The sequence below is a fragment of the Mesoplodon mirus genome (assembly GCF_964341445.2).
Source record: "Mesoplodon mirus genome assembly, chromosome: 5".
Lineage (NCBI taxonomy): Eukaryota > Metazoa > Chordata > Mammalia > Artiodactyla > Ziphiidae > Mesoplodon > Mesoplodon mirus.
Window position 1 is genome coordinate 59,183,418 of NC_138980.1, and position 16,150 is coordinate 59,199,567.

General features: G+C 39.7%; 1 protein-coding gene across 1 annotated transcript in view; it reads left to right on the top strand.

The window, feature by feature from the left end:
- HTR4 (5-hydroxytryptamine receptor 4) overlaps positions 1–16,150 on the top strand; it is a 149,365-nt gene that overhangs the window by 93,150 nt on the left and 40,065 nt on the right. Inside the window, exons 3-4 of the mRNA XM_082623089.1 lie at positions 4,490–4,615; positions 5,882–6,082. Of these exons, the coding sequence (XP_082479215.1) occupies positions 4,490–4,615; positions 5,882–6,082 (327 nt within the window). The remainder of the gene's footprint in view (positions 1–4,489; positions 4,616–5,881; positions 6,083–16,150) is intronic.

Sequence of the window (16,150 nt, forward strand, 5' to 3'; positions counted from 1 at the left end):
CTACCTCAACATAATAAAGGCCATATATGACAAACTCACAGCAAACATCATTCTCAATGGTGAAAAACTGAAAGCCTTTCCTCTAAGATCAGGAACAAGACAAGGATGTCCACTCTCACCACTGTTATTCAGCATAGTTTTGGAAGTCCTAGCCATGGCAGTCAGAGAAGAAAAAGAAATAAAAGGAATCCAAATTGGAAAAGAAGAAGTAAAACTGTCACTGTTTGCATATGACATGATACTATACATAGAGAATCCTAAAGATGCCACCAGAAAACTACTAGAGCTAATCAATGAATTTGGTAAAGTTGCAGGATACAAAATTAATGCACAGAAATCTCTTGCATTCCTAAACACTAATGATGAAAAATCTGAAAGAGAAATTAAGGAAACACTCCCATTTACCATTGCAACAAAAAGAATAAAATACCTAGGAATAAACCTACCTAGGGAGACAAAAGACCTGTATGCAGAAAACTATAAGACACTGATGAAAGACATTAAAGATGATACCAGCAGATGGAGAGATATACCATGTTCTTGGACTGGAAGAATCAATATTGTGAAAATGACTATACTACCCAAAGCAATCTACGGATTCAGTGCAATCCCTATGAAATTACCAATGGCATTTTTTACAGAACTAGACAAAAAAATCTTAAAATGTGTATGGATACACAAAAGTCCCCAAATAGCTAAAGCAGTCTTGAGGGAAAAAAATGTAGCTGGAGGAGTTAGACTCCCTGACTTCAGACTACAGTACAAAGCTACAGTAATCAAGACAATATGGTTCTGGTGCAAAAACAGAAACATAGATCAATGGAACAAGATAGAAAGCCCAGAGATAAACCCACGCACCTATGGTCAACTAATCTATGACAAGGAGACAAGGATATACAATGGAGAAAAGACAGTCTCTTCAATAAGTGTTGCTGGGAAAACTGGACAGCTACATGTAAAAGAATGAAAGTAGAACACTCCCTAACACCATACACAAAAACAAACTCAAAATGGGTTAGAGACCTAACTGTAAGACCAACACTGCAAAACTCTTAGAGGAAAACATAGGAAGAACACTCTGACATAAATCACAGCTAGATCTTTTTTGATCCACCTCCCAGAGTAATGGAAATAAGAACAAAAATAAACAAATGGGACCTAATGAAACTTAAAACTTTTGCAAAGCAAAGGAAACTACAATCAAGACGAAAAGACAACCCTCAGAGTGGCAGAAAATATTTGCAAACGAATCAACGGACAAAGGATTAATCTCCAAAATATATAAACAGCTCATGCAGCTCAATATTGAAAAAACAAACAACCCAATCCAAAAATGGGCAGAAGACCTAAATAGACATTTCTCCAAAGAAGATATACAGATTGCCAACAAACACATGAAAGAATGCTCAACATCATTAATCATTAGAGAAATGCAAATCAAAACTACAATGAGATATCATCTCACACCAGTCAGAATGGCCATCATCAAAAAATCTAGAAACAATAAATGCTGGAGAGGGTGTGGAGAAAAGGGAACCCTCTTGCACTGTTGATGGCAATGTAGATTGATACAGCCACTATGGAGAACAGTATGGAGGTTCCTTAAAAAACTAAAAATAGAATTACCATATGACCCAGCAGTCCCACGACTGGGCATATACCCAGAGAAAACCATAATTCAAAAAGACACATGCACCCCAGTGTTCATTGCGGCACTATTTACAATAGCCAGGTCATGGAAGCAACCTAAATGCCTATCGACAGACGAATCGATAAAAAAGATGTGGCACATATATACAATGGAATATTACTCAGCCATAAAAAGGAACAAAATTGGGTCATTTGTTGAGATGTGGATGGATCTAGAGACTGTCATACAGAGTGAACTAAGAAAGAGAAAAACAAATATCGTATATTAATGCATGTATGTGGAACCTAGAAAAATGGTACAGATGAACTGGTTTGTAGGGCAGAAATTGAGACACAGATGTAGAGAACAAATGTATGGGCACCAAGGGGGGAAGCAGTGGGGTGGTGGGGGTGGTGTGATGAATTGGGAGATTGGGATTGACATGTATTCACTGATTTGTATAAAATTGATGACCAGTAAGAACCTGCTGTATAAGAAAATAAATAAAATTAAAAAATTAAAAAAAAAAACTTTTGGGTTACTTATTAATGAAGCATCCAGAGAACCTCCTTAATTTTTTTTCCTATTTATTTTAACAAAATTTTCTAAGGAAAATTTATCATAAACATACAAGTACTTTTTAAAGCATGTTTTAAAGAGAATATTCTATATACTTAAAGTATCATCTCTTGGTTAATTAGCTGTTTAAGCAAAGAGGGTATATTTTGCTTTAAGAAGTTTTATTTATAATATGTAACTCTTATACAGTTAAGAGTTGTATGTTAAATGGACCAAAAAAACAACAACAAAGTATTGTGGAATGAATGAATGAATGCATAAATCTACTCTTATTTCAAAGGACCATCCTCAGATAGTTAAAAATAGCTTTTATGTCTCATCCTTGGGTCTTCTCTTGTCTAGGTAAAAGCTTTTCTATACCTGCAGCCTGTCTTCAAAGACATTGAAGGATAAACCTCACCATTATGAACACAGTGTCTTTCACTCAGCGAGTAATTGTGCACTTCCTATATACTGCATCTACCTTTACACTACACATGCTGTAGATTAGACACTGTGCCAGGCGCTGGGAATTGTGGTGAAAAAGATAACCAAAAGTGAGTCTGTGGGGGTAGGGCACAGACAATAGCAGAAGTAATTTCAAATAACAATAAATGTTATAAAGAAAATGAAAAAGGTTTGTTGGCTGTGGCACATTAAATGGGAGTTAATTTTAATCTGAGACCTGAATATTGAGAAGAAGCATTCCAGGAAGAAGGCAAAAGTGTAGAGACCTTGAGAGGGGAACAAGTTTCAGAGGGGCTCTGCGTCAGAGCCTCTGAGAAAGACAAGGAAAAGAGCATTATCACCTCCTTTATTGGACACTTTACCTCAATTAACATGGCCTAAAATCAAAATAGTTTTGGATAGCCAAAACATGCTCCTGAATTCTTTTTCCTCATTGAGTTAAATCTTACTTGTCCATTATTTGTACTGTCGATAGTTGGAATTTAGGTGTGGAAGGGTGATTTAGATGGACGTACCTCAAATTTCTTTTCATCTGAACCCTAGCCATAAGGACTTCAGTGAAGCAATAAAACCACTTGTGAGTAGAGTGGAACTTTCTGACTCATTCCAGTTGTCACCTTGTCTTCCATGCCAGGCCTAATGGAAAAAGTTTTGGACAAAGCCAGAGCCCAGACTTCATGGGCTTCTGTGATTTGGGAGCAGCAACCATCTTGGTTTTCAGTCAGAAGAGCTCAGTAAAGACAGATCTTTCTTGGTTCAGTGGGAGCTGTGTTCCAAGTGGTGGCCTACAGAACAAGCAGCTTCTCCCAGACTAGCCACTAATGTGCTCTGACAACCCAGTTACCCTCTCTGGACCTTAGTTTCTCGGTATTGAAATGTGCGTTTGGGTCTAAGAGTTTTAAGATCCTTTGAAACTTCATTTAAAAAGAACATTTTACTACTATTAAAAATGAAGCTTTTCCTGTAGCTTCTGAATAACCTGCATTCATTATGCTTTTATTGATAGGGAACACTCACTTCCAAGTTAGTGAGACAAAATGCTGAGTTGACAGTAGGAGGGCAGGGTTTATAGAATCAAATCAGTTGCTGAAATTTACAGGAACACAAATTTGAACTGTTATATTGGGCACCAAAAGAAATGTAGTTCAGGGCAGTGAAAGGAGTCCCTGAGTTTATTGATTGTCTGCTGTCTTTCCAATGGGCTTTGCAGAATACGGGATCAGTTTGTCCAAGTCAGCCATATAAGAACAGCCTTCAGCCATGACCTACTCCTTGGACAGCCCACCTGCACACAGCAGCTTCTGCGTGGGCTGGGATGCGGTACTGAAAACAGGGTGGTCCTTGTATTCACACAGTGGTTCAAGTTACCGTCATTCACTCATTCAATGTCATCTTTCCTGCATTTGATAAATATGAATGATACATTGAAATTGAATTTGTCAGTGGATAAAACAGACAACATCCCTGCCCCATGGAGCTTACAACCTAGCTGAGTAGGTGTGCCAAACAAGAATCAACCAGAAAACATTTCTGAGCACAAGCTGAGGTCAGTGCTTTGAAGGAAAGCCTCAAGTTCTCTGATGGAGAATCACTGTGCAGTCTCAGGATAGTTAATCCACCTCTCTGAGCCGCCTCCTTCTCATTATGTAGGAGTTAACCAGGATAACATGTAAAGTGACAAGTGCAGACACTGGCATATATTAGGTGCACAGTACATGTGTGTTGCAGCTTTGATAGTGAAGTTACCTTCCTGAAGATGAATGAGGAAAAGACTAATTTTCTTTCCTGTGTCTCAGAGTTTCCTTCAATTCTTTGTGTTTGTGTGTCTTCCAGTTCCAAGGAGGGTTTCGGGTCAGTGGAGAAAGTCGTGCTGCTCACATTTCTGTCGGCTGTTATCCTGATGGCAGTCTTGGGGAACCTGCTGGTGATGGTGGCTGTGTGCAGGGACAGGCAGCTCAGGTGAGTCACGTGAGGCAACCTCATGAAGAAACCTGGGTGGAGTTCTGGGCTCTCCCTGGAAAACTGAGGTCTGAATTTATAATTTCCATTATAATTTGTAATTGTGAAGGGAAAAAGATTCATGGGAATGATGTTTGGAAAATAGAGTAGGGAAAAAAATCACATATAATCCCATAGTTCTAACGTAACCAGTAGTACAGGCACATAAGTGAATTTCTATCCTGTCTTTTTTCCTCTGTTTCCTATGTTGTTTTTTCTGTAATAGTTGTGATCACTCTATATATAATTGCTGAGAGCACATCTAATCTAACCTCCCCACTTTATTAATTGGTTCAGAGAAAGGGTAGCTGACTAGTAGTTGATCTAGCATTTAAATATGGGTCTTCTGCTCTTTCCACTTCATCCTTGGCTGCAATTAGAATCACTTGAAGACCCTTTTAAAATTACTAATACGTGGCATGAGTATGTCCCATGCAATATTTGTTATATATTAGAAAATTATTCGTTGTTTATCTGAAATTCAAATTTAACTGGGCGCCCTATATTTTATCTGGCAAACTTGGGGGTGGGTAAGTGGGTTAATCACACAGAGTCCCTGAACTAATTGATCTGGGGTGAGACCTGGGCATCAATACTTAGAAAAATTTACTAGGTGATTCTAGTGTGCAGCCTAGATTAAGAGCCACCAAGCCATAAAAGAGATAAAAGATGCAGTCCTATCTCATCTGCTGCTTCCTCTTTAAGCAAGACATGCTCTAATCAAGAAAAGTGTAAAAACTAAATTCTAACAAATGTGGCAAATGTGAGGCACATGGTAGTCAAAGAGTGGAAGACGGTGGAATTTGACACTTTTTTTTAAGGGGGCCCCTTGGGAGGAGGGTGTTCTGAGAATGACTAAACCGAGGCCTAAAGGGTAGATGGGGTGTAGCTAGGCCAACGGTGGGGAGAGAGAGCACCCTGTAAAAACCCTTGAAAGGGACTCTGTGCATCGGGGGCTCAAGTCAGGCCAGTGTGGTCACAGGGGAGGGCAAGAGAGGGCTTCTGGTGCAAAGGGGTCTGGAGAAGTCTGAAGTGACTGGACCATGCATGTGACAGAAGGGGAAACTGAATCTCACAGAATATGTTGCACATCTGACTTTTCTTCCCTCCCTTCTTTCCTTCTTTCTTTGCTTCCTTTCCCCCCTCTTTTCCCTCCTGCTCCTTTCCCCCTAACCTCCTTCCTTCATCCTTCCCACTGCTTCCTCCCTTATACTTTTCCACCCACAGGAAAATAAAAACCAATTATTTCATTGTGTCTCTTGCCTTTGCGGATCTGCTGGTGTCAGTGCTGGTGATGCCCTTTGGTGCCATTGAGCTGGTTCAAGACATCTGGATTTATGGGGAGATGTTTTGCCTCGTCCGGACATCTCTAGATGTCCTGCTCACAACGGCATCGATTTTTCACCTGTGCTGCATTTCTCTGGATAGGTAAGGCCAGAGCCATTTGTGTAGTGGAGCTCCATGCTGGAGACAACAGCCGGATGGCTATTGGGCTGTGTCTTTCTTTCTTCCCTAATTCATTAGAGGAAATGAATCTCAGAGAGGTAAATCTAGCTATTCACATATTCATTCACTCTCCAGCTTTAGCACAGCACCCTTTTTAGTCAGGCATTCTCTAAGGTGCTGCAGACGTAGAGATTAGTAAGGCCAAGAGCCTGCCTGCAAGGAGCTTACAGTCTAAGCTGCAATCATGTTTCCCACAGATAGAGCCCTAAGTTGTATACTGATGGCATGAAGAAAATTCTGACGATGCTGAGAAGCAAGAATTAATCTCTCTGCCCAATAGGCAGCAGGGTGGTTCAGAATGATAGTATTCTGTTTGAACATGACCTTCTGAAAATGTGTCTGTATCATCATTTTGTGTGCATATTTAGGTTTGTGCCTGTGACTGGGGAGGCTCTTTTCCAGAAAATCAAAGGTGATTATAAAATCCCTAATAATTGTTTGCTTTTTGGACCCAAGCTAGCATTTCATTCTTGTTGCATAAATGTGTTCTTCTTCTTCACATTTGACTTCAGGAGGCCTAATGATTTCTATCTTTGCCTCATTTGTTGGAGGTGCATATTTACCATTTGTATCAGCACTTTTCATTTTCCAATTCCTGCTTATTTATATTCAGTAATAAAGTCAGAATGCAGTTGAAAAGTCAGACGATTACACTAACATATGCTGCCGTCACTGTAGTCATATCTTTTTTTTGATACATACTATTTTAATATTAAAGAAAAGAGAACAAAGAGACAAATGTCAAAAATACTCCAGATATTCAGATAAGGTTTATAAAGTGATCAAATCTGTTTGTAAAAGGCTCTTATTAATATTTGTCTTGTGCAATGATAAGGGAACAGGGTGCTCTGACATACAATTGTTAAATCATTCTAGGAATATTTATATTAAGAATTTTACACATTTTGTCCATTTATTGTGCTGTGCTCGTCGATGCTTATATTCCTTGCTCAGGAGAGGTTAAGGGGATAGAGTTCCAAAGGATTTGAATTAGAAGTAACCCAGGGGCTAAAGTTGGGACAAAAAGTTACTTGGGACATTAGGAAGAATCATTACCATGAATAAATTATCTCTAACCTATGTATCAAGTTCAATTCCTGTGATGAAACAAATGGTTTTTCCACTTTGCCACATTCTTCTTCCTTCTTATTTCTTTTTGGCTCCAAGAATGTATTTGATTTGTGGAAAATCTAGTGGCAAAGACATTTATACAAAATTGTTTGTAGTACGTTAGTTGCTAAAAGGTTTGATAGGAACCATTTGGTTAGAGAAGAAAACAATCTCCAGGTAATCTTGTTTTTTGCTTCCCTCTCCAACTTCTTTTTTTTTTTTATGCCTTTATTGGAGTATAATTGCTTTACAATGGTGTGTTAGTTTCTGCTTTATAACAAAGTGAATCAGTTATACATATGTTCCCATATCTCTTCCCCCTTGCGTCTCCCTCCCTCCCACCCTCCCTATCCCACCCCTCCAGGTGGTCACAAAGCACCGATCTGATCTCCCTGTGTTATGCAGCTGCTTCCCACTAGCTATCTACCTTACGTTTGGTAGTGTATATATGTCCATGCCTCTCTCTCGCTTTCTCACAGCTTACCCTTCCCCCTCCCCATATCCTCAAGTCCATTCTCTAGTAGGTCTGTGTCTTTATTCCTGTCTTACCCCTAGGTTCTTCATGACATTTTTTTTCCTTAAATTCCATATATATGTGTTAGCATACGGTATTTGTCTTTCTCTTTCTGACTTACTTCACTCTGTATGACAGACTCTAGGTCTATCCACTTCATTATAAATAACTCAATTTCACTCCTTTATATGGCTGAGTAATATTCCATTGTATATATGTGCCACATCTTCTTTATCCATTCATCCGATGATGGACACTTATGTTGTTTCCATCTCCGGGCTATTGTAAATAGAGCCGCAATGAACATTTTGGTACATGACTCTTTTTGAATTATGGTTTTCTCAGGGTATATGCCCAGTAGTGGGATTGCTGGGTCATGTAGTCATATCTTAAGGGTAGTTCCTAAAAGAAAGTGTGGTGTGAAATATCTCATGTTATCAGAATTGCCAGGGACAATCTCTTACTGTCTCTTGATTAGTCCAGAAGACCCAGCTTTCCACCTAGTCTTGGGATGGGTCACTGTTTCTTTAATAGAGGAGTAGGAAGAATAGTTGACTTAAAATTAGAGATTGTGCTATATCTAAAATATGTACCTTTTACTCATGAACCTAGTGGCAGGGCAGGAATAAAGATGCAGACGTAGAGAACAGACTTGAGGAAGGGGAAGAGGTGGGGGGGAAGGGGAAGCTGGGACACAGTGAGACAGTGGCATGGACATATATACACTACCAAATGTATAATGGATAGCTAGTGGGAAGCTGCTGCATAGCACAGGGAGATCAGCTTGGTGCTTTGTGACAACCTAGAGGGGTGGGATAGGGAGGGTGGGAGGGAGGCTCAAGAGGGAGGGGATAGGGGGATATATGTATACATATAGCTGATTCACTTTGTTGTACAGCAGAAACTAACACACCATTGTAAAGCAATTATACTCCAATAAAGATATAAACATTTTTTTAATAAAATAAAATATGTACCTTTATACACTAAAATCAGATAATTTCTCAGATAATTACTCACGCTGCGAAAGATCCTTAGGGACTGAAACCAGCGGAGGGAACAGCAAATTCATCTCCTATTTTATGGAACAGGTGCTTATTGATAGAATGGCATGCGTAATGGCCTGCTCTATTTTAATTGTACATGTTCTCTCTCTCTTGCTCTGCCAAGAATGTATAGATGAATGTATGTAATTTAAATGCAATGTGTAATGAGATTCCACTCTCCAACTAGAGATGGTAACATGGGTAAAACAGAACTGTTGGTTGGCAGGCAGAACCATAGTGTCACAGTTTGAAATTTGTGTTTATTAGCTTATTTACAACAACCTGATTTCAGTGCATGAAAGACTTTTTAAGACAGTCGGTATATACTGTAAAAAAAGTTCATATTAGAAAAAATAAAATGTGAGGAAACAGAAAATATATGGACATCCTGCAGGGTAGCCTGCATGTGATCGTTGCCAAAAGAAGTGGTGAGACTGAAGGTATTATAGGAACTTGGAGAAGGCAAAGCTGAGGAGATATGGGCACGTGGAGGTAACCTTGAGGTTTGGGCAAAAAGCCTGAGGGGGTGGGGAGGGAAGAATGGGGGAAAACATAGAATCATCTTCCTGATGTGGATGGTTTTCTCTGGGCAGCCTTGAGAGAAGAATTGAAGGTTTCCTAGGAAGGTTTGGCTTCAGAGTTCCAGGTTGACTATCACCTTTTGAAACCATGAAATTTTCCCTGAGTAGGCCTCAGTTGTCATGAAGCAGTATGGGCTGGTAATTAAGAACCATTGGCTTTAGAACTGAGGTAATCCGGGTTCAAATCCCAGCTCAGCCAGTTTTTAGCTCTGAGAATGGTGATAAGTTACTAAGCCTTGCTGAGCCTCGGTTTTCTTACCTCTGAAAATGTGGGCAGTAGCACCAATTTTATGGGATGGCAGTTAGGGTGAAGTTAGATGATCCATTTAAGGCATAGCATTGGCCCAGCTTGGTGCAGCCCTCCATGTTAGTGGATGTTAGTTCCAGTTTCTTGTAACTATCCATATAACTCCTGATCTTTCTTACCAAACTTGGACCTCCTCCTCAATGAATGGCTTTTCCAGCAGCTGCCACATCCAGAAACCAGGTAGTTACCCTTAACGTGGTCTTCCCTTATCCCCTACATTTATTTATTTTTATTTATTTTTTTTTTTGCTGTACGCGGGCCTCTCACTGTTGTGGCCTCTCCCGTTGCGGAGCACAGGCTCCGGACGCACAGGCTCAGCGGCCATGGCTCACGGGCCCAGCCGCTCCGCAGCATATGGGATCCTCCCAGACCGGGGCACGAACCCGTATCCCCTGCATCGGCAGGCGGACTCTCAACCACTGCGCCACCAGGGAGGCCCTCCCCTACATTTAAATAATGACAAGTCCTACTGATTTTTCTTCCTGCACAGATCCTAGTCTATTTCTTCCCATTTCTGTCATCCTAGTGCAAACTAATATCATCTCTTGTATGTCGCTGCAACCATCTCCCATTTTATCCCCACTAATTTATGCTCTTATTTTATCCCTGCTAATCCCCCTGATACTTACAAGATCTCATAGCGATCTTTTAATACTGCAGCTCTTATCCCATTGTTCATTTTCTTAAAACCCTTCAATGGCTGTTCATTACACTGAGGATAAGACCAGACTCCTTGACCTGTAGGGTTTTGCACCATCTATTTCCTGTCTATGTTCCCATCCCCACGTCATGCCCTTCATGCCCTTCACCAGCTTCACTCTTGACATTTTTTTCTCTTTTTCCAGTGCTCTGTGCTCCCCCACTTCAGCCTTGGCTCATCCCTCTGCCCAGAAAGCTCCTTTGCTCCCTTCTCTCTTGAATGTCTTTCACATTTTAGCTCAATCCTCTCTTCCTTGCAGAAGTCCTCTCTGAGCCAATCAAAACCATCCTTCTCCTTTGAAAACTTAGTGCAATTGTGATTAAAACTACAATTGATTTTTCTTTAATTTTTTCTTAAATGTCTCTGTCTCCCCCAATGGGAAAAAGATCAAAGACATGAATAAGGACAAGGCTCCTTCCCTCACAGAACTTACCTTTTAATTGGGAGATTGATAGTTAACCAGTAATTACATAAACACTGATTTAGGTATTTTGTAAACACCATTGAACAAATGGACCGTTCAGCACATTCTCTTTTTTTAATAGTTCTGCCAATAATTCCATTTCCTTCTCTGATAGTGGACATCAAAATTCTAATACTGTAAGTTAAATGGAATCAAATGGTTTTATTTTCTTCTGGGAGTCTTGGAAACTTGCCATTTGTCTCCCATCATTTCCTGTCCCAAGAGTGACATTCTCATTGAGGTAGAAGGTTCACTCTGGATGTTACAGGACATTTTAGCCTGAAAGAGTATGATTTATTTACATCTAGCTTCTATTTTGCTGTATTCCTCCCAGCATGACAACTGGGCTGTCATGAGACAGCCTGAAGTACAGAGTGAATATCTCAGAGAGGTGTGATGTTGCTGCTCGCCAAGTGACTCCTAGCAAGATATCTTGTCGTCCTCTCTAAAGTTGCCCTGGGTCTTTGGGGGTGACTGATATAGGGTAGTGCCTCTCGAGCAAGAATGCTCACCTTGATTCCTAATTCCACCCAGATGGCAGACTTCTGTATCAAAGTAAAATGCAAGACTTCATTAATATATTATTGAATGCATTTCTCCAACCACCATCTTCTATCCACTGTGCTTCCTGGTGCTTTGAGAATCGAAACCTATTAATGAAAGTTTATTGACTCATTAGAAGTATTTTCCAGAATATGATTGAAATACATGCATCGTATAGTATGGGTCACGGGAGGTCAAAAACTGCATTAAAGCTTTACATACAGTTGATTATTTTAAATCTAAAGTTACTGTGAAAATTAAAACCAACCAAGTATTTGTAACAGAGTATTGGTTTTTAATGTGGAATATAATGCAGCCATTAAAAACCATGAGAAATAGCTCATGTGTTGTCCTAGAAAGATATCACTGGTTTATTATGTGGGGAAAAAAAGCAAGTTTCAGACTCTAATGTTTGGAATAATTCCACTTTTATAAAGTAAATATATAGATGTTTGTATCTGGGTGTACATGAATGAGTGAGTGTGAGAGTAGGAATGAAATTGTACCAAACTATTAACCATGGTTATATGGGCGCAGTAGGGTGTAGTGTTGGCTAGGCTGGATGGTCATTTGGATTTTGGTTGGGAGCCTTCATTTTTACTAATTTCTGAAATATATATTCAGTTTTCTCTTTGCTAGAAGTTAATACTTCTTGAACGTAAGCATGTCCACAATAGCCTTTTAGCTGAAAGTGCTCCTGGGACAGCACATTCCTCAAATCACTGAGAACATTCTGACTTTAGTGTTAGAAGTTCCCTCTGAGGTCAGAACAAGGTGGGGAGCATGGACATCTTTCTGACCAGTGAGTTGTCTCTGCTTCCTCACAAAATGCCTTAGAATCTCCCCCCAAGGGAGCCTTCACCATCTCCTGTTGGCAGATTCTTCCTCGCGAGGACCCTCACCTTCATCTTCGATCACCCCACCCCAGTTCATGACCTTGTGTTTGATCTATTCCGACAAGATCTTTTATAATCATCACAGTTTTTAAAAAATCATAATAATACCTGAGCATTGTAAAAAAAAAAGTCATTTCACAAGTAAAAATGTAAAACTGTCCCCATTTCTTCCTCTCCACTTCCACTGCTGTTAACTTCCCTAGAGTTAACAGCTGTAAATAGTAGCCCCCTCTAAATCCCAATCATTTCATATACAATAAGCAGACTTGTTATGAACATGTTTTTAGTTTATTCAAATGGATTTATGTTTTAAATAAGACTTTGAAGAGGACTTTCTCTGTATATATCCTAATGAATTGCCTGAGTATAGTGTTTTTACCAACTTGCTTCTCAGGTGATATATTACTAAGGTCTTTTTCAGCATCATGTAACAGAAAATAAACTGATTGGTTCATAGCTGAAAAGTCAGGCTTCAGACATGGCTCTGCAGGGCTTGAACATTATCATCTAGTCTAGCTCTCTCCCTGTGTCTCTGTCTCCCTCTCCTTTTGGTCTCCTTCTTTCCTTCTCTTTCTCTCTGTGTCTCCCTCTCTGTCTCTATTTCTCTATGTCTGTGCCCGTATTTATATCTCTCTCTTTGTCCCTATGCTGTTTTGTTGTTGGATTCATTCTCAGGCTGTGTTCAGAAAAATAGCTATAGGCAAACATGTGTCTTAAACCATCCTTAACTCATGAGTCCAAAGAAGAGAAACAAATGCTATTTCTCATTGAAGAACTTTGGTTGGCTTTGCTTGAGTCAGACACTCTCCTCATGACTAACCATCGTGGGGTGGGGATGACACATCAGGTTGCTGGTCAGAGGTGAGGCACTGTGACTGCCAGCTTTACCAGAAGCATATGTTGCAGGAAAATGGCATTTCCCTCCGGAAAGAGGGCAGACGAGGATAGCAGATATCAACTTCTCTTAAGCTGACCAAAGGACTTACAGGTATCTTTATGGAGCCTCCACAACATGACAGAGGTGTGTCATCCCCAAGTCTTCTTTATGTTATGCCACATATTGCTAGATCCTTCCACTGGCTTCATATGCCATACTTCTCAGACTTTTAACCATTCCTATCCTCTTTCTCTGATCGTGCTGTATTTTGCCCTGCATTTGGCTCAAATGTAGTTCCCTTTAAAAAAGCTATTTCACTTCATTGAGGATACCATCATCTATAGCATTGCAAGATTTTCTCTTTGATACGTCCATCTGAATTGCCACCCTTCCTCTTGGCAGCCCAGGAATTTGATGTGTTTTATCTGCAAAAATCCTCCAACAGTTTCTCAGTCACAGATTTTCTTTTAAAACAATTTTGCTTGTACAGTAAAACATACAATTCTGACTCAAATATTGCATATTTCATCCTGTGCTGGAGATAAGTGTGCCTACATTTCTTCATGATCTCCCTGGAGCATAACTCAATTTTGCAATGTATAAATGAAAAGTGTCTGTCACTGTGAACTTGGGTCACACAATTACATTTGTTTTCCCAATAGGATTGAAATACATTTCTGCAAGGAGTGGGGATTATAAGTTTCCCCTTCTCACATACTCTTTGAGGTTCATGCTTTGTATGTAATAATAATATTTGTTGAGTTTCATGCTAGAGGATATGAAATCTTATTTTTATATTAATTTCATCAAATATTTGTTGAGTGCTTACTAATCGCCACAAGGTGAGTAGAGCGCTGAAGGTGCAGTGGTGAACAATCAGAAAAGCTCTGAATCACAGAGATTTTAGTCCAGTGGAGAATACAGATAGTGAATAGGTAATTATAGTAAAATTGGTGATCATTGAAATAGAATAAGGGGAAGTCAAGGAAGTTGTTGGAGCACGTGACCTCCAGTGCAGGGAAAGCTTTCAGAAGAAGTGATGCTGAAGCTGGGATCTGTAGATGATGTAGATGCCAGTAGGTGAAGGGGGAGAGGGTGAGGTATGGGGAGCAACAGTTCTAGAAATCAGCATGTGCAAAGCCCCAGAGGTCTTTCAGTTTCACATTATCAAATATAGGCTAAATCCTTAGCTTATCTTTCAGTCCTTTTCCCAGAATTATCCTCAGTCTTTGTCTTTCCTATCTCTACTCCCACCCATGAGTGGTCTGTTATCATTTCCTGAGTATGGTGTGTTTCCACATAATTCCTTGTTGCACCTGTGTCTTGAGTTCCTTTTCTTTTCCTGGTGGACATCCACCCTTCTTCAATACTCACCTTCTCCACTAACTGGCTGAGCTTCATTCCCAAAGAAAATTTGTTACTTCTTTCTCTGAGCTCCCATAGAATGTTAAATATTAACATAGCAGTTATCACTCATTTTAATAATTGGTTTATTTATCTGTCTCACCCTAGACTACCAGCTCCTTGAGAGTCAGCCTTTATCTCATCTGTTTCTGTGTTCTTCTTACAGATCCCCAGTAGCTGCTCCAGGCATGTTTAGCTGAGCATAGAATGCTCTCAGATGTGACTTGTGGTTTGATATAACTTTAGTGTTAGCTTTTCTATCCTATTAGAAATCTTGATATATAGATATATAAGAACGAGGCCTGGGGTGCTAGGTTTCCTGGATTCAATCCCAGATTGACCAGTTACCAACTGTATGATCTTAAGGAAGTTATTGAAATTCTCTGGGTTTAATCTTCTCATCAGCAAAATTGTATTAATTATAGTATATTCCATTTGGAGTTTGTGAAGACTAAATTACTGATTATATGCAAAGAACATAAACTAGTGTGTGGCCTCTAGTAAGCATTCAATAAATGTTAACTACAGTTATTATTCCATTATTGTTTCCCTTTCCCAATGCAAATTCCTGGTGACTATTGTGGGTGCCTTCCTAGACACTGATACTTGTCTTTTTCTTCCTATTTGCATAGCTGAGTGTCCTTCAAGGTTAGACCCTCAGCCTTCCAGACCTGGGTATCTCCCTTCTCTTTTTTGGAGACCTCACCCATCCTGTGGCTTTGCTTGCACCTCTGCCCTCATCTCTCCTGCAGTCTTGTCCCATGCTGGGTCCTCTGGCCTCTGTTGAACAGCTAGCTGCCTGTTCGACATCTTGCCTTAAGCATCTTTCTGTCTTCTCAAACCCAGTGTGCTCAAAGTGGAAATTTCCATCATAAACAGATATCCTCTTCCACTTTGTACATCAAAGGTGCATTTATTAGTCAACTTTTAGTCATTTAAAGGTAATTCTCTGAGGACATCTTTAATTTATCTACCATGACCATCTGGATGCCAAGTCATAGCTATATTTTCATAAATATCTTTCAGATCCATCTTCCTCCTCTTTATACATTTTTTCATCCAATTTCAGACTATTGCAGTAGCTTCTTAGTTATTATTCCTGTGTATTATCTTATCTATCAGGTTAATCTTTAAATATGTCTTTTTTCTTGTGTCCTCAGCTTAAAAAGCTTAAAGGGCACTGCATACTTTCCTTCCTCTTCCTAGATAGGGTTACTTTTGTCTAGCCTTGCTTTTTGTCAGCATTACCAGGGCATGGACTTTTGCAAATGTAGGTTTAAGTCCCAGTTCTACCATATCCTGGCTGTGTGATGTTGGGCAAATGGATTAAATTCTCTGGGCCTCAGTTGCCTTATATTTAAAATGTGGATGTTGAATGTTGCCTTGCAGAGTTGCTGTAGGAATTAGATATAATGTAGAATATACTTCTGACACAGAGTATGTTCTCAAAAAATAGGTGGTGTGTATAGTAGGAATAGTAGTAATTGTAGCAGAGAAGGAAGTGGATAATTATTACAGTTAGAGAAATGCTATGTCACAGATATCTCCA